The sequence below is a fragment of the Glycine max genome, chromosome 11 (genome assembly GCF_000004515.6).
Source record: "Glycine max cultivar Williams 82 chromosome 11, Glycine_max_v4.0, whole genome shotgun sequence".
NCBI lineage: Eukaryota > Viridiplantae > Streptophyta > Magnoliopsida > Fabales > Fabaceae > Glycine > Glycine max.
In genome coordinates this window covers 38,183,723-38,203,231 of record NC_038247.2, presented here as the reverse complement: position 1 = coordinate 38,203,231, position 19,509 = coordinate 38,183,723, and the positions used below count along the sequence as shown (strand labels likewise).

The 19,509-nt window shown below is 31.2% G+C and overlaps 2 protein-coding genes and 2 long non-coding RNA genes across 5 annotated transcripts; 3 read left to right on the top strand and 1 right to left on the bottom strand.

Moving 5' to 3' along the window:
- Positions 1–1,186: 1,186 nt before the first annotated feature.
- On the top strand, positions 1,187–1,754 carry LOC112998345 (uncharacterized). The gene is made up of 2 exons (XR_003263352.2): positions 1,187–1,491; positions 1,573–1,754. It is a non-coding gene; the product is annotated as an uncharacterized lncRNA (long non-coding RNA).
- A 587-nt stretch (positions 1,755–2,341) lies between these two features.
- On the top strand, positions 2,342–5,347 carry MIPS (myo-inositol-3-phosphate synthase). Of its 2 annotated transcripts, NM_001248320.2 has the most exons (10): positions 2,342–2,753; positions 2,841–2,909; positions 3,000–3,135; positions 3,276–3,523; positions 3,626–3,852; positions 3,944–4,059; positions 4,221–4,397; positions 4,479–4,667; positions 4,766–4,828; positions 5,053–5,347. In NM_001248320.2, the coding sequence occupies exons 1-10, from the start codon at positions 2,566–2,568 to the stop codon at positions 5,170–5,172; spliced, it is 1,533 nt and encodes a 510-aa protein (NP_001235249.2). In that variant the 5' UTR covers positions 2,342–2,565; the 3' UTR covers positions 5,173–5,347. The 2 variants fall into 2 exon arrangements, with proteins under 2 accessions (NP_001235249.2, XP_040862394.1); XM_041006460.1 differs by having other exon boundaries at positions 2,343–2,753; positions 4,221–4,667.
- A 7,236-nt stretch (positions 5,348–12,583) lies between these two features.
- LOC100500658 (zf-FCS-like C2-C2 zinc finger domain-containing protein) lies at positions 12,584–14,056 on the bottom strand. The gene is made up of 2 exons (NM_001250565.2): positions 13,451–14,056; positions 12,584–13,112 (listed from the first exon to the last, which is right to left on the bottom strand). Exons 1-2 carry the CDS (start codon positions 13,870–13,872, stop codon positions 12,968–12,970), a joined length of 567 nt encoding a protein of 188 aa, NP_001237494.2. The 5' UTR covers positions 13,873–14,056; the 3' UTR covers positions 12,584–12,967.
- Positions 14,057–17,419: 3,363 nt separating this feature from the next.
- On the top strand, positions 17,420–18,185 carry LOC121173088 (uncharacterized). The gene is made up of 2 exons (XR_005887237.1): positions 17,420–17,739; positions 17,897–18,185. It is a non-coding gene; the product is annotated as an uncharacterized lncRNA (long non-coding RNA).
- The last annotated feature ends 1,324 nt before the right edge of the window (positions 18,186–19,509 follow it).

The following is a 19,509-nucleotide window of genomic DNA, read 5'->3' as shown; positions in this document are numbered from 1 at the left end:
GCAAACGGATGCTATGAGCCCCTTCGGTTTGGAATAAAAAATGTCACACGTGGAGGTTCTAGTTGGCATCTCCACTTTGGTGTCACCGAGTCACCTTCACGAACGTATTGTAATCACAGCACGTGTTGGTGTGGGACACTTGTCAGATATTGAGTAAGCAACAATTGTGAATCGTGTAGACACGCGTGGAAGGAAGTGAGTAATGTGGTTACGATTCCAGAAGTGGCCGAATTTTTCCAGAATCTGATTCAGGTAAGTACACACTGCAATCACGAGTCACGTTACTGCTACTGTACTACGTTTACATGGTCCCATCTCATGCATTCATGCAGTGTTCCAGTCTCTTCCCAAAGCCAAACTCACCCCACCACACACTCTAACACTTGCCACTTGGCCTCTCCCATAACATGCAGTGGTCAAGGCTCTCAATTTTAGAAAATCATGAGAATATTTATATTGTTATTTTTTCTCTGGTTAATTTTATAATTTGATCCCACTTATTTCAACTGTCAAATTTTGTTTATTATTATTGACTAATTTATTTTTCTTGTTTTTGAAGGGAATTAATTTCTTTCTTATGTTATGTTTACTCACCCACTAAAGTCAAACACTTCTGGATATATAAAGTAATGAGGAAAAAAGTGACAGATCTCATATTTAATAATAAAAACTAATAATACTATTAACTAATAATATCAACAATAATAAAAAAGCCAAACACTTGCCACTTGGCCTCTCCCATGACATGCAGTGGCATGAGTCACTAAACATGTATAAGATAAGTTGCCTACTCATCTTTTTTCTTCCGTTTAATTGTATTAAAAATCATCAAGTGAAAGAAATAATTCTTTTATATTTTATAAATATTCATTCATTTAAATTAATTTCCTTTTACTAAATAAATTGTATGTTTTATATATGACTTTTATTTTCTTTTAAAAATATTAATCCAAAATAATCTCATCCAATTATATAAAAATTATTTATATATATATATATATATATATATATATATATAAATAAAGGATATATCATATAAGAATAATCTAATAATCTTATGTAAGAATGAAAATAACCAATTAAAATATTTTAAACCGTAAAATTTTTAAAAGCTTTAAATTAAGAATATTTATATATATACAAACTTTAGAGAACAATATCTAACTTTATCTGCTTCTTGCTGCCTCTACTCTTCTCATTATCACTCATATTCACTTTTATTTAAATATTTTTGTCTAACTTGCAACATTTACGTGCTTTACATCAAATAAAGACAAGACAAAGCATTTAAGGTATTCTACAAGGTAAATTTTGATGCTGCAGTGAGGGAGAATGTTGGATCAGGTGTCGGGTTGGTGATTCGTGACGAGGAGGACAATGTTGTAGCCACTGCTTCACACTTATGGGGGATGGTGTTCTGGAGTTGAGAGATGGTGAGGCTTATGCTTTTAGGTGGGCAATCATAATGGCTAACAGTGCCAAATCAAGGAGGTGACTAGAATATTTTTGTTCCATGATCTAAATGGAAGACGGTAGAAAGTTGTTATCTAACTCTTCTTTCAAATTGCTTAGTTTTACCAGGAGAACGGGTTAACAATGTTGCACAGAGTATGACAACTTCAGTTTTTTCTCATTTGGATAATTGCTGGATTGAGGAGGTTCCTTATTAGTTGAACCAAATCATAGCAAATGATGTAGCTGCTGCTCTATCTTTCTTTCCATCAATAAAATCCAGCATTTACGCCTTTAAAAAAGGCATCATCACTTAATTGCATTATTTCAAAAATAAAAATAATTAATGTTATTCAAATTAAAAACATTAGTTATAATACATAATTAGTTCATACAACAATTAAGATTATAAATTTTTTTTTTAGAAACATAGCAACTAATGGTACATATTTTTTAATTAAGAAAAAGTACAAATAATACTAAGTATAAATTTAAAAATTTGTAATTAAATAAATTCGTGTATCACATAAGTATAAAATCTAGTTAAGACTTGTTATAGGCCATATATATAAGAAACAAATAATAATATTTTTTTTTACTAATTATAAATAACATATAACATATGAGTAAATTATTGTTAAATTTCATTTTTTTTACCTCTAATGATATTTTTTTTCTTATAAAAATAGTTGCATTTGTCAAACTATTTAAAAAAAACTAAGATAAGTATACTCATTGATTGAAAATATGCATTAAAATTGAAAATACAAAACAAGTTTAAGTTGAAAGTTGAAAACAATACTAGTAGACAAGCAAATGAACAAATTTGATTGGCGCATGCCAAAATGGACAGTTTACTATTTAAGATTGAGAAGGAAGAAAGGGTGGTGCCTTTGCAAATGGCCAAGGCAAGCGCTGGGCTTTGAAATGGAGCATTTCAGAATCATCAATGATGTAACCCGCAACCCACTCAAGTTGTGACACGTGTATAAGCATTCTATCTCGTTCCTCTATATATAGGACCTCCTTCACCCAACACAAGTGTGTGTAGTATAGGATTCTCTTCTTTATTCCTTTTGTAATTTCATTCATTCTTAATCTTTGTGAAAAATAATGTTCATCGAGAATTTTAAGGTTGAGTGTCCTAATGTGAAGTACACCGAGACTGAGATTCAGTCCGTGTACAACTACGAAACCACCGAACTTGTTCACGAGAACAGGAATGGCACCTATCAGTGGATTGTCAAACCCAAATCTGTCAAATACGAATTTAAAACCAACATCCATGTTCCTAAATTAGGGTTAGGTCTCACATCAACCTCCTTTTTTTTTAATTAATTTTTTGTTTTCGTTTTGCTGATTTGTTTAATTGGTTGCTTGATTCTCAGGGTAATGCTTGTGGGTTGGGGTGGAAACAACGGCTCAACCCTCACCGGTGGTGTTATTGCTAACCGAGAGTTAGTTTCGATTTCTTAGCCTCTGTCTTTTGGTATTAAGAGAAACCTTGTGTTATTTATGCTAACATTTTTGTGTTTTATTATCCTCAGGGGCATTTCATGGGCTACAAAGGACAAGATTCAACAAGCCAATTACTTTGGCTCCCTCACCCAAGCCTCAGCTATCCGAGTTGGGTCCTTCCAGGGAGAGGAAATCTATGCCCCATTCAAGAGCCTGCTTCCAATGGTATATCATCATTATTGCAGCAATTTATCATTTTTTTTTATCAGATTTATTAGTGTTGATTGAATTTTTTGATACATGCCCACTTGTTGTAGTTAAGGTAATAAACTTAGCTTATATTCTTGAAATAAATCTGTTGGCAGGTTAACCCTGACGACATTGTGTTTGGGGGATGGGATATCAGCAACATGAACCTGGCTGATGCCATGGCCAGGGCAAAGGTGTTTGACATCGATTTGCAGAAGCAGTTGAGGCCTTACATGGAATCCATGCTTCCACTCCCCGGAATCTATGACCCGGATTTCATTGCTGCCAACCAAGAGGAGCGTGCCAACAACGTCATCAAGGGCACAAAGCAAGAGCAAGTTCAACAAATCATCAAAGACATCAAGTATGCCCTACTTCAATAATAATCTACAAAATCATCATGATATGTGTGATCAGTATGTATTTTTTTTTCAGCTTCTAACTGTTGACATGATTATGAACTCAGGGCGTTTAAGGAAGCCACCAAAGTGGACAAGGTGGTTGTACTGTGGACTGCCAACACAGAGAGGTACAGTAATTTGGTTGTGGGCCTTAATGACACCATGGAGAATCTCTTGGCTGCTGTGGACAGAAATGAGGCTGAGATTTCTCCTTCCACCTTGTATGCCATTGCTTGTGTTATGGAAAATGTTCCTTTCATTAATGGAAGCCCTCAGAACACTTTTGTACCAGGTTGGATGCTTGCCTTTATGTTCCCTCCACAACTTTAAATTGTTTGTATTTATGCTAATTCATTTATTAACTTGGCTTGTGTTGTCAACAGGGCTGATTGATCTTGCCATCGCGAGGAACACTTTGATTGGTGGAGATGACTTCAAGAGTGGTCAGACCAAAATGAAATCTGTGTTGGTTGATTTCCTTGTGGGGGCTGGTATCAAGGTACATTGATTTTATACTAATGTCATATCATTGGTGTTATTTTTACTAGCACTATCTATCCTTTGCATGCTTTGTTTAAAATTTATGCATTGTGCTAATTTTATATGGCAAAAATGGAGAAACGAGTTGATTTTTTCAAATGTTCTGTTGATGATTGGCAGCCAACATCTATAGTCAGTTACAACCATCTGGGAAACAATGATGGTATGAATCTTTCGGCTCCACAAACTTTCCGTTCCAAGGAAATCTCCAAGAGCAACGTTGTTGATGATATGGTCAACAGCAATGCCATCCTCTATGAGCCTGGTGAACATCCAGACCATGTTGTTGTTATTAAGGTAAATTTTGTTTCACCCATTTTTCTGTTTCTTTCTCTTGTCAGGGCTTTGATTATTCTATCTGCTTTGTTGCCTTTGCAGTATGTGCCTTACGTAGGGGACAGCAAGAGAGCCATGGATGAGTACACTTCAGAGATATTCATGGGTGGAAAGAGCACCATTGTTTTGCACAACACATGCGAGGATTCCCTCTTAGCTGCTCCTATTATCTTGGACTTGGTCCTTCTTGCTGAGCTCAGCACTAGAATCGAGTTTAAAGCTGAAAATGAGGTCTGTATGCATTGCTAAATAATTTCATTGCTTGATTGTATTAGTCATTGTATTTTTTTCAGCCTTCTGAGGTCACTATGTTGTGGTGATTGCTGCAGGGAAAATTCCACTCATTCCACCCAGTTGCTACCATCCTCAGCTACCTCACCAAGGCTCCTCTGGTGAGTTTAATCTAATCTTATTCAATGATGATTGATGAGTACATATCCTTATTTCTATATAGGAATTAAGTTGAAAGAAACATATCCTCTGAATTTTAGTATCGAGATAAAATTGTTCCAATTGTGAAGTTAAATCATTGTTGTTCAGTGAATTTCCCTTTTTTGTCCTTATGATTTTTTTTTATCAAAAGTTGGCAAGGTTACTCACAACAGTACTCTCACAGGTTCCACCGGGTACACCAGTGGTGAATGCATTGTCAAAGCAGCGTGCAATGCTGGAAAACATAATGAGGGCTTGTGTTGGATTGGCCCCAGAGAATAACATGATTCTCGAGTACAAGTGAAGCATGGGACCGAAGAATAATATAGTTGGGGTAGCCTAGCTGAATGTTTTATGTTAATAATATGTTTGCTTATAATTTTGCAAGTGTAATTGAATGCATCAGCTTCATTAATGCTTTAGAGCGGGGCATATTCTGTTTACTAGGAACATGAATGAATGTAGTATAATTTTGTGTACTTTATCCTCCTACCCTTCTCCATTTTTAGTATATATTAGAGGCAAGCGACAACATTAATAATATACATGGTATAACGTTAAAAGTATTTTCTTAAAACCTACAAAATCAGAGATTACAATAGTAACTACATGGTTACAATAATTTTTTACTAGTCAAAAATCAAATATCAATCCTCATGCGATTAAAATTGATGCTAAAATTGAACTGCAGCCACCTCCACTTCGGTTCATATGGGCTGGAATCATTTTGAAATATTGCAGTAGCAATTTTTGGTGCTTAAGCACTTACTGCAGTAAAAGTTTTGACTTTGTTAATGTCAGGGCCAGGTTTCCTTAAGCAATTGGTTCCGTTGCTGCAGTAATTTTCCTTCTCTTCTAGTATAAGATAAAAGTTGGAATACATAGTGCAACAAGACAAACTCCTGATATTGACTGCTATTTAGAAGGGGGACCATTTGAGATTATCTCTTGGTGCAGAACTCAATATTTGATATCCTGCAAATCTTCTGGCCGTGACATCAAACTGTTGAAGGACCGTAGATGAAATAACACTCTATCTATATACAACGTAACAATATAGTTTTTTTTTTTCTTACACCAGTATGAATGAGATACCAAACTACATTCCCTTCTACTACTATATCGAACAATAATAGAAGGAGAAGATCTCATAATATCCTTAATTTGGTTGAAAATCATCCCACACTCAGAAATATCTTTCTCATTACTGTGAATCTGATCCACTACCAATTTACTATACGATTCAGTAATCACAATGAGAACTTGTTGATTATTGAGCCAAATTAGAGCCTGTAAGACACCACTTGTTCTTCACCCTCCTTGACTGACATATTTGCTTTAACAAAGAAGTTCTAGCTTGTAAAAAATCACCACCTCCATTCCTTAAACAGGCTCCAAAATCCGTGATGCCTTCCTCAACGAAAAATGCTGCATCACAATTGCACTTCAATGTTCTAAATGGTGGAGGAATCCACGCGTGCTGCACCTCAATATTCAACTTCGAATCAGCCAGCATTTAGCCAATCAGCAAGAGCAAACTTGGCTCTATTCAGCTCTGCATCAGCTTGTTCCAACTTTACATTCCACACTATTTCGTTCCTTTTCTTCCAAATGCTCCACAGTCCACACAGACATGACATAACCATAGTTTGAAAATGATCCTTCGATTAAGAGTCTGTGTAGTTTGAAAAAACAGATCCTTAAATAATTTACAGATCAGCAAAAATGGATCAATATGAGGCCACAATCCACTTTGTTGTCAGACTTCAATACTTTGTTTAAAGTAACAATATAGTTAAGATCCTGGAATTTTGATCAATCAGAGGAATCAAGTGCGTTCTTTTTGTTTAAAGTTTTTCTCATAGGCTTCATTCTGATTGTTACACATACTCTTGGATTTAAGTACATATCAGCATGCTTATGTTGTAAGGACGACTAAGGTTTTTTTCAATGATATTGGGAAGAAGCAACACCATTCCAATCAACCATACGAGAGCTGAATTGTTTGAATGAAAATGAGACACGTTGTATAGACAGCAAAAATAATTTGAGACACCAATTAGACTATTCTGCTTGTTTCACAACATCACTAGTCACTACCATCAAAGTCCAAAAGCACACGAGCTTGCTTGGGTGGTAAATAAGTGTTCCGTGAACCGTGATTCATTTGTGCCCTTTATCGTATTAGTCCACAATTGTACTAGAACCATTGTTCCACTTGTAAGGCATCGCATGGTCATCATTTCAAGTTTCAATCAAGATTTGGACCAAAATATAAAAGTTCCTATTGTTATAGTAATTAGTGATGCATAGTTATCACTAGTTAGATGAAAAAAGATGCGTAGTTATCACTTATCTTGTGGACAGTTTTCTTACTTAAAGGGTGTGGTCGACTGGACGTAGGAAGTAAATAAGTGAGAAAGAAGATAAATAAAAAGTAAAAAAGAGAGTAACAGAGTGAATAAAAATAAGTAAGAAATAGAATAAATGTAAATAGGAGTTTTGGGTTGAATAGAAATAAAGAAAAAAACCAACTTTTTAACAAATAATTGATTTTTTTTTTTTTTGTAAACAATTAATTGTTTTTGCGAAAGCAATCGATTGCCACCGTATAAGAAAATCAATCAATTCTCATCGCTAGATAAATCAATCACCGACACTTGTTTTATTTTTATTTTTATTTCTCTTATGTGCTATCTCACTCCTACCAAACATACTCCAAAACCTCTTATCTCTATATTTCCTATAACTGTAAAAATGGCTTGCTAGACTCTTCAATTAGGAGCCTAAGTGGGCCAATTAGATCTAACCCAATGGGAGAGATGGGCCGGGTTAGCCTGGTCAAATGCTGGCCCGAAAATTACCAAACCTGTTTGGCTTGATATTTTAATTTTTTTCTTATAAAATAGGTATAATTTAATATAAAAAAGGGGTCAATTTGACCTATCCTTGGGGGGTAATTTTCATTCTTTTGCCCACCACCAAGGCCAGGTCAAGTGATCATTTCGACAATTTTTCTCACATGACTTTACACTGTAGTATAACATCTCTATCTTTTATGTATGGATAAAATTAAGAAACTTTCCCTTTGATTGAAAACAGACTAGGTAGAGAGGGACGCAAGAGACCAAGAGAGCTAATTTACATTCTGCTTCCAACCAAAACTTTTTCATCCATGTTTTTTTGGTCTTGGAAGGAGGACGAGGGGATCCATATTTTATTTACTGAATAACAATCAGCCGCGCGCATAATGAAAAATGATGTTAATCAGGAAAATCAACTGCATAAAATAATCACTTAATTTGCCTTTCAAAACAAAAGAAATCACTTAATTTATATCACATTTTCATTGACGAATTAATTGTGTGGATATTCAATTGTTTAAGGCTACACCTTATCCTTTCTCAAAATCAATATAACATGATTCCCAGATAATTTTATTTTTTAAATATTTAATCAGAATATACATATGAAAAAAGTATTTGATAAGAAAAATCAATTCCTTAGATAAATTTTAGTACCTCAAAATTAGTCCTTACTTTTCACTTTTAAACCAAAGAAAGGTCCGGTTCACACAAAAAAGAAGAAGTAAAATTCCCAAAATGCTGTTTAGGACAAAGTTAGACTCTAAAAGTATAAAAACATTAATGTATTTCACTTATTGAACTTTTAAAAAAATAACTACGGGTATTTCTGCAAAAAAATAATAATAATACAAGATACATCTTAAATTAATTCTTATAAAAAAAGATCAAACATTCTTTTTAATTTAATTCTTACAAAAAGACCATACCGGTTGTTATATATCATCAATATGCATCTTATAGTTGGCTATAATGTTTACATTTAAAAAAAAAATCAATTTTCATTTAAAAAAAGTTATAATAACAAATACAAATATGATGAATAATATATTTTTATATATAGGTTAAAAATATTTTTTGTTTTATTTTATTTTATTGTGAAAAATCCTTTTAATCTTTTATGTTTTAAAAAATTCATTATAGTTTTTAGCTCTCAATTTGAGTTAATGTTGTTCTTTTAAAACAGTAATTGTTTTTCTTTTAATTTTGGTGCAAAAATTTAAAGTGTTTTTTAATTAATTCAAAACATGAAATTTATCTTATCAGCTAAATCTCTCTACTTAAAAATTATGAAACTCAATTTTACGTGAATTTCACGATATTTATGACTTTTTTAGGTTTGAATATTATAAGTGTTTCATAGTTTTTATAGTTAAATTTAATAGATAAATTTTACATCTTGAATTATTAAAATAAATTAAAAAAATCATGCTAAAAAAATGATAACTATTTTGAAGGATGACATTAACTCAATTTTTTTAAGAGTCAAATGACTATTTTTTTTTTAAAAAAAATAAACGACTAAGACAATTTTTTATACTAATATAGAAGACAAAAATATATTTTAGTGTATACATATATATTATTGATTAAAATAATACAATGACGGTGACATCAAGTAGCAAGTACCTTCGATAAACAAGGGGAATCATCTTGCTTTGTTTATTGCAACTTACGAGAAAAAGTAAATAAGAATATGAATGAGAATCAGCAACGTTGACATGATTTACGCATTTATTAGTCAATAACTTATTTCTTTATACTCTAATTCTTACCTCACACTCCACAACCCTCTAAAAATATTGAATGTATGTTCAAGCTAGCAAGCATCAAGCCTTCAGCAGAGGCTACAACTTGATTAATGGGTGTAGTTGAAGGAATTTGCTTATATGTATCAATTGCATGTGTACTGTTATTTGGCATTCTCATTGAGAAAGTGCAAAAAGATTATTAGTAAGCGACACATGAGATGAAACAGCTCATAGTTTTTCTCTTTCCAATTGAATGAACGAAATCTGAATTGGATTCTCATAATAATAATATCATCTTTCAGCTAGCTAGTAATAATAATAGAAAGATAAAGACAGGGCGATGAAGAAAGGGTCCAAAGAGAATCTGGACATATGTTGAAATTTAAGATTTTCCCATCTTCATCTGCCTGAATATTATGAGATTGTGTCTGTGATTCAAGCATCAGATGATTGGACCGCAGTTTAAAATCAAGATCATGGGGTTTTTGAACTAGGTATCTCCTTGTTGTGTGGGCCTCCTCCTCCTAAAAAGTGAGGTCTAATTTATTACCACATCTAGTGCGCTTCATAGTCACACCTTTTGCTTTGTTGCTTGGTTTTTATTTTTTTCACTTTCCAGGGAAAATGCAAAGCACCACTGATTAAGTACCAGCACTGCATTATTATTGATGCAACTAAACTCCATCATCGATCTCAATGAACAAAACCCATATGGGGGGACCTCAGCTATGTAGAGTCACACCAATTAATGTGTGAGAGAGAGTACTAATTGGTCCCATTGTGACAAAAAGAGCTGTGACTTTATGCGTGTTGGCCATGTCCCCACGCCCTTGCCTTTCACCACTAAACCCCAATTTAGTCCGTTTCAGTTATTATGATAATTGGAGGCATCTTGTCCTATTCTATTCCAATATTTCAAAGTTTATTTAAACCCACCGGCAACCTAGCTACATGAATTAATTCCCCCTTGGCCTCCCATATTGCCATCATGCACCATCATGAAATTATATTGTTTTTATCCGTAATGATCGAATATAAAATAATATCAAAAAATTTATAATAATTTATGCACTTTCCTTAATCAATTGAGTTAAATCTTTTTATCATCGTTAACTAAGTTAATTTAACTAAACATGCGAAAGTACATTAATATGGGCCGTGAACAATTTTGAGACTATGGTCTATTCTATTGGTTTATAATACTACCTCATCGGTGAGAGTGGAATGTCCAAACACAAATATTAACTGTTCGAAGATGGGTTTTAGGGTAGGGACCACGGCGATTCCATAACGTAATGTCTATATTTCGGGGCACTAAATAAAACAGCACGGGAAAGAGGGGAAAAGAAAAATAAAGAGAGAAGAGATACCAATAATAATAAAAAAAAACATTTCATCATTTCAAGACCTACTTGCCTTGGCATCACATAACCAAGTTCCCGCATGGATCCTTGAAGGTGATGAGTAATGAGTTGATGTACCATCAATCTCCTTCATTCATTCATAAAATATTTTCTTTTATAGATTGATCTTTTTAATTATTTTCGGGAGAAAAAAACAAGAGGGAAGGGAATGTGCATGCTTCCGTGCCCCTCAGATCTACCATTCAATGAGAGGGCGATAAAGTATTGGAATAAATAAATTAAAGTTTGAGATTCTTGTTTTCGTTCCTTAGCTCATTTCTATTGCTTTTACGATTTTAACGTGGGTCCAACATGTATGTTAGCATTGTTGCATTTAATTTTGTCAACTGCCTCTCTATTACGTTTACCACTTTGCAAAAGTAGCGCAATAAGTTTAGACATGGTGTTAACGTAGTACGTCATAAAACTCATAGATATATATCAGTATATCACTGATGTACGACTTTTTTTTCTTTCTTTCTAAAGTGAGGGGAGCATAGGCATAGTGTGATAGTTTTTGCAACTATAAAGATAATCACAAGATGACTTCTTATATTTAAAAGGGAAGTTTATTTTTATGCAATTTTTATAATTTCAACCAAATAGAAATCACCAGGAATATAATGGTTTTTGTGTAGATATTCCCATAAGTTTTCATTTTTTAAGTGGGGTATGAGATTAATACTTAATTTAGGATTTAGTGACACGTACTAAAGTTTTTTATACTTCTTCGACCAAAGATGTTTTTTTGGAAATTCAATCCAAATTTTCCTAACAAACTTAATATATATTATTAACTGAGTTACATTCTTTGAATTTATTTAAAGAAAATTTATTTAAAGAATAGTATTATAAAAAACAGTACATGACACTATCAGTTTATTTATATTAATTTCTTAAAAGATGCTCAGTTTAATTAATTGTTGTTATTGCGGAAAGGTTTATTTGCTAATTCCATCAGTATCAGGTATATGTGAATTGTGAGGCCTCGTTTATCAAATTTACACTACAGGAAAATTCAGACTATAAAGCATATATAGCAGCTTTGTTACTGCTAATATTACTTAATTTGTAATACATATTTTTTTTTTCTGTACTACAATACAATTAATTTGAGTTGAATAAGGTGAACTTGATAATTTTTTAAGACCTATTTTCTTTATTCATAAAATAAAACTTGAATATGAAACTTTATTTAAAGAAAACTAAGCTTGTTAAACCAATATGCATTTTACTATAATATTTGCTAGTGAGTTGTGAATGAAGTACGCATTAATTTGGTTCAATTTGTTTTGAAAAAATAATCATCTTCTAATAGCTGTTCCAAACATGCACATATACTTTAATTCAACAATACTAGTATATCAGATACACTGATATTCGCCTTTCCATTTGCAAATCACGAAGTAGAAACTATCAGTGGCGGACTCAGGATTTAATGACGGGGATCAAATATGAAAATTATAATTCATCTTAAAAATATATTGATTAGCATTATTTACATAATTAAACCTCTTTTTTTTTTAAAAACATAATTAAACTTATATTAAAATAAGTATTATATATATATATATATATATATATATATATATATATATATATATATATGCACATTAAAAAAAAATGAAAAATTGCCCCTGGAAACTATATACATACGTTAATCCTTTGTTTTTGTTTGCAACGGTTTGAGTTAAACACAACAACCACACCAAGGAAAAGGCTTGTGATGATGAACTAGATGCTAGACAGATTTAGGGGGAATTTTAGATTGAAAGATTAAAATTGACATAAGCAATACAGCAACAGCGTACCACACCTTAATTTTGTACAATTTAATTCCTAGCAGAATTATGTCAATAAGAACGAACAAGTAGCGTAGGTGTGAAATCAAGAACCATATATAGATGAAATTAAGAGGGACGGCGGAAGATATGAGATGATATAGCTAGCCTTGTGGTAAGTGCACATGACATGAGGCACCAGTTAATTAGCTTGCTTGGCCTTTTTCTTTCTTAATTTTCTCCTCAAATATATTGTACTATTTCACCTTATAATTGTGCAATGACCTTTCAAATTACCCTTCAATTACAAGAAGCCTTCGCGGTGGCGCCCGGTGGCGATGCACGGTGGTGCTCCTTATTAGACCCCGCCTTCCACTTCTCTTTCCTCTGGTCCTGCTTCATCTGCTTCTCCCTACACTCCAAACTGCAAAATGCCGTGTCCCCCCTGAAATAAAATGAAACAATTTTGTTTCAATCAAATTACACTAACAACATCCTCTAAACCAAAATTTGATGAATAATGAATTCAGACAAAAAGTAACCTTTAGAGCATGAATGAATGCATACTTGTAAATGGTTGAGAGAGAAAACTTAGATAGTGCATAATTCCTAAATACTTCAAAGTGTTGTTAATCAATTGCAATAAGAATTGAAAGCTTTACCTTAATAATACACATAACAAATATTTAGGACATTTGATGTCGGCTTCGAGATAAAACTCTAATTCTGATAGGAGAATAATATAAAAAATATTCATAAAGCTATACATATACATATACATACCTATACATATAGATATCTCGGCCAGGTGCCAAATGACAGTTGCAGAGGCCACAAGTCCGAAGAAAGTGAGAAGTAGTATGTATGTTGTTAGTGTTTGTTGTATGGTTGTGAGTCATGTGGTGACGATGGTTATTTGAGGTTGTCGGGGAAAGAGGCATGCTCATGTTGACGCCCATGCCCATCAAACGGTCACCATATACATATGAACCGTTGGCCTGAGAAACATTTTTGGTGTGGTTAGGCACGAATTGATCATTTGGTGTTCCCATGGCAACAACGTTAACATGTGGATCCACGAGTTTCATGTTATCAGACATGAGTACTTCTTCCTCCTTGCTTGTTTTGGTTTCCACGGCCAAACCACCACTCATGCTTGTAGTTCTTTTCATAATCGGTGCCCGAGGACGTTTTCCAAGCAACATATCTTAACTTTCTTCTTCTTCTTCGATCTTCTTGTTCCCCTTCTTCCTCCTCTTGTGTTGTGTGTTAGAAAAAGTTCATGGAGCTAGAGATAGCAACACCACTCCAAAATCGAAACAAAGAAAGAGAGAAATATGTTTTGAGTTCACACTTGACACAACATGGTGTGAGTTTGTGTGACTGAGAAGGAAAGGTGGGAACTGAGTGTGGAAGATAAAAGGGACGTGTCAACCCTCAAAGCCAATCTCAGCCGTTGCTTTCGAGTTTATTATATTATTTGAGAAAAAAAGAAAGAAAGAAAAAATTACAGATTCTAATTAATCTTCCAACTAATATTTATAACCAAACTAACAACAGATTAAAAAAAAAGCTATACCACCCCACGTCAGGCTCTCAAAAACTCTACTTAGAACGAAAGATGTTTTGGGTTTTATAGCATCTTTCATCCTTCCTTCCCAATCAAATATCAAATTTAATAATAAGCTTTATTTGACAAATCATGAGATATATATTAGGAATATGCTACTTTGGAGTCTTACTGCTAATGGTGTTAGTTAATTAATTAAGTAATATTCTGAGATTGCCAACTTCCGTGGAAACAGAATTAGTCTTGAAAACTGACTCAATTAATTAAAAATCAAGTAAAGGCTGTTAATTTATAGATTAAATTAAAAGATAACAAAACAACATGTGATCTCTATTTCTTGAATTTTAATACTTTTTTAAATGAGAAAAATTTAAGAAAATTATCATATTTATTTTCTAGATCTTTTTTGGAGATATACTAAAAATTTAATACCCTATTATCCAGAGGCTCTTCGCTATGCGAAGGTATGGGGGATTATGCGAAGGTATGGGGGAGGGATATTGTATCCAGCCTTACCCTTGCATATGCAAAGAGGCTGTTTCCGGATTCGAATGCATGACCAACAAGTCACCAAAACACAACTTTATCGCTGCACCAGGGCTCGTCCTCTTTTTTAGAGATATACTAATTAAAATTAATTTATTATATTAACATAAATATTTTTCAATGTCGTTTTTTAAAGTGAGTAGAGGTAGATTATGTATTTTTAATATAATAAATGATTTTTTACTTGTTAATATTTTTAATGAACTTAACTAAAATACACAAACATGGTAAAAAAAATTATTCTAATTAAATTCATCTAATTATAAATTGTGATCTATGTTCGTTAATCCGTTTTATAATAAGTATTTTAAAAGTTATGCCTAAGATAATGAACGTTTTACTATTACAATGAATATATTTTTTTATAAAAAAAACTTCTTTTAATCTAAATAATAGAATTTCATGCGTGGGTGAATATTTTTCATACAGTTAAAATTTATCTCGCTTTATGTAATATAAATTGTGTGACTTTAATATATATAGTACTAGCAGTACTTCATACTAGTTCATATAACTATTTTTTTTTTATTAAATTATATGGAATGTGTGAATATTTTGGGGCTGGGTGCCAAAAACATTGAAACAAGTTACTACTAGTACTAGTTACTATTCAAATTTCTTCCACTTTTACACACCTAGATCTTGTTTAAGATTTGCCGGTCACACTAATTAATGTTGTTGGACCATACTTATTGCTTCTTTCTATACCTAAAAGTCAGTTAAATTTTGATAAACATGAAAATGAAAGTTAAATTAATTTGATTGGACATAGTTAGACCGATGCTCTATGAAATCGAGATATTGGCATTCCAATCAAATCGACTCTTTGACTATCCTTTCTTAATACGCTATTATTGTCGAGCCAAATATAACTGCCACTTGTCAAATCGTATTTTCATATTCATCTGGTAAAAAAAGAAATAATTAAAGCATGGGTATAAAAAAAGCATATACAAAACATAATACGTATATGAATTTTATTTTATATTTAAGAGTTTAATTTTTATATATACATTATTACTTTCTTTTAAAGTAGTTAATAAAAAATTAATAAATTTATTATACACTACAATCTTAATTGGATGGCATTGTGTTTATGCATTTTAATTAATTTTATATTTAATATATATATATATATATATATATTGAAAAAGTGATATGAAGTTAAATAATTACAAGTTAATTAAAATAAAAAAGAAAGGTGATATATGTATAAAAAAATATGGAATTTGAAATTATATAATTACTGAGCATTTATTTGTTATTCTTTAATCAATATTAGTATAGTAAGAGTTTATAATTACTTAACATAAGGTTGTAATAGTTTTTTTTAAAGGCATAGGGGTGTGATAGTATAGAGTAATTGTAATTATTTTTCTTGTGCTATTGTAGTAAGTAATTAATTGAAATGCCTTTACTTATCGGGACATATAAATATCATTATTTGTCTTTGAAAATGTGAAGACTTAATTTTTATAGAAGTGTATTGAATATTGCGCGCATAAATAAACTATTTGGAAACAAAAGTTAGTAGTAATAAGTAGGCATGAATGTTTGATGAAGTTTAGGTCTTACCCAGTTGAGAGAAATATATTTGAATACTTGAATTAATTCTTTTTTTTTTTTACTTTTTTTTTTCTAGACATGCATGATTCAAGTCCCAACACTACAATTAACTACTATGGGACTACATATCTTGATAATAATAAATTTTTTATTGATAAATGTTAATATCAAATTATTATTATTATTATTTTGTTAGTTAAAGAAATCAAATTTTGATTTTTTTTCTTAATTATTCGACTAATCTTATATTTGATAAAGTTATGCTATGGTTATATGCCCAAATCGTATTCATGCATGCCATTGCCCCGGCCGATTTACGGCCTTTCACCTCAACTTGAGGCCACTTGCCTAAGCCTGTGGATTTTATGTCTTACCACAGTATACATGGCCACACCAAACACGCCACCTTCACTTGTTTATATATATACATTGGCATATATCTTTCTCTAAAAATATTCCATTAGTTTAATTTATGAAGCTAAAACCCTTTAGTATAATCTATCATACAAATAATAGTATAAACTTGTAAAATATAAAACAAATGGAATGAGATTACTGTTTCACTCTGCTTTATTTGTGTGCCAAATGGAAGGATTAGATTTGAGTTTTTAAAGTGGAATGATTTAAAACTATTATTTTTAATTAATTATTCATTCAAAAATATTTTTTCTTAATTTTTCAAATTAACAGAATAAGATACTGCAGATGACCAGTATTAATTAAACTCTTTCAGTCTTTCTTAATGTACTATTTAAATTAAATTTTTCAAATTTTTACATTATTAAATTTGAATTAAGTTTTATTCTTAGTAAAAAAAATTAATTAAAATAATCTTTACTGAATATTTCAATGTATACTTTGCATTTAAAAAATAATTAAGTTTTTAAAGCATAAACTACTCACAAATTAATTAACGTGTGATTCTTTTTGAATAGAAAATTAATAGTAAAGTAAAAATACATTGATCTTTCATGATAATAAATGCCCAAATTATCTGTTACACTGCTGACATAGTCATTTAAAGAACGGGGGAAAAAGGATGAAATTAACATCCAAGGGCGAAAGAGAGGATTAACTTTTAGAAGGATTTTCATGGCAAGGGATTAGCCAATTGTAAATAATTACGATCCGTTAAGGTAAGGCTACATTATTATATTGTAATTAACCTTTTGACAGTAGATGCGGTTACTCTCCAATCTTCATACCACGTAAAAGCAAGAAGTTTTACAGTAGGAGTCATTTTCTTTAGTTTTCCTTCCTCAAATTAATCGCCATATTCAAGCATCACTGGACTGGTATTGAAGGCGTAAATATCTCTCTGGTTTAGTGTTTCAAAACCGCTGTGATGCGATGAAAAACGATAGGCCCTTTATGTTAAGCATGAAAGAAGGTTGGTGATTAACAAGACTCTTATTAAATATCTAACAAAAATTTCTTATTTTTCTTCTTTATCACATTAAAACTCTTATCATGTTAAACATTTTTCAAATATTATTTATAATATCATATAATTAAAAGAGAAGGATGATGGTGTTGGTATGGCATAGGGCAAGGGAAAAGGAAAAAGAGTGGGTCCGAGCGTGGTTGGCGGTGGTGAGTGGTGAGCAGCGAAGAGCAACAGGGCAATGATTGAGTGAATGGCGCATAAGAACACAACACAACTTGACTTGACCAATCACGTAATAAGCACAACACAACCAAACCAGAAATTGACACCTATTACTATGTTTACCCAATGCTTGGTACCTGCTCATCTAGTGTTTTCAAACTCCACCACTCCTCTTTCTTTTCAAACTTCTTTTGTTTTACTAATAAATCATTATTCCCTTCTTTAAACAAATTATTAAAGTCAAATCTTATTGAATGGTATAATTTTTTTTTTTTATAAAAATCAATTATCAATAAAACTGATAATATTCTATATTAATAATATGATTAAAAAAAATTATATTTCGTTTTTTCTCAATTTATTAATTTTCAATGGAGATCTAACTAAAATAAATATAAATTCAAGAACTCAATTGAAAAAAAATAATTCAAAGGTAAGAATAATTTAGACACTTAATTGAAAATTACCATCCTCTGCATGTCGATCATTTGATCTCACCTCTACAAGCCAATATTCGTACTTCTGCATGTTCTAAACTCAAGTATTACTTATGCAGGACTAATTAAAAATCCTTACCTAGACAGATTTGCATTTTTTTTAATTAGGTTTTTAAATTATTTATTATTTTTAAATTGGTGTTTGAACTTTTTTTAAATTAGGTTTCAAAATTTATATTTATTTTTTAATTAGATCCAACATGAACTTAATTAAAAAATAAGTTGAAACACCTAAATGAAGCCAAACAAATTCATGAATCTAGTTAAAATTTTGATAAAAAAAAAACTTAAGTATCTGTAAAATAATTGAAACTATTTTTTTATCTACAAAATTTAAATTTAAAACTTTTTAAGGAAATAAAAACTTAACTCGATTTACTCCTTTGGATGGCCAGAATATATTAGAATATGATAGGATAACTACTTAAATCTGAGTTATCTTAAGTAATAATTAATTTAACAAACTTGTAAGTTTTGAACTTTGATAATTGAGAAATTTTCATAATATTGGGGCGATAAAATAATTTGGAGAAGAGACAACTTTGATGTTTTAAATGAAAAAAATAGTAAGATTAAAAAATGTCATATATATATATATATATATATATATATATATATATATATATATATATATATATATATATATATATATATATATATATATATAAACAAATTAAATATGATTTATTGTTTCATTATCTTTTTTTTGGTATAGTTGTGGGTTTAAGAGTTTATTAAACCCAACTAAAAATTAATTGACCAATCCTAATACTAATGAAAAAAAAATACTAGAGTTATTATCTTAGTTTGATTTCAGTCCACTTTAAAAAGTTAATTATGAATGTTCTCTATCAGTATTTTTATGCTGATCTTGAGAGGAATTATAATGAACGGATCTAATTGTTTGAGTGCCTACTGGATAGTTCGATCATATACAATAATAAAAATATATCGATATATTTTTAAAAAAAATATTGTTTGAATGTACTTTAATTTAATATTCATTCTATTTCAATTGAAAATAAAATTGGAGCTAATGCAGGTTAAAGCAAAT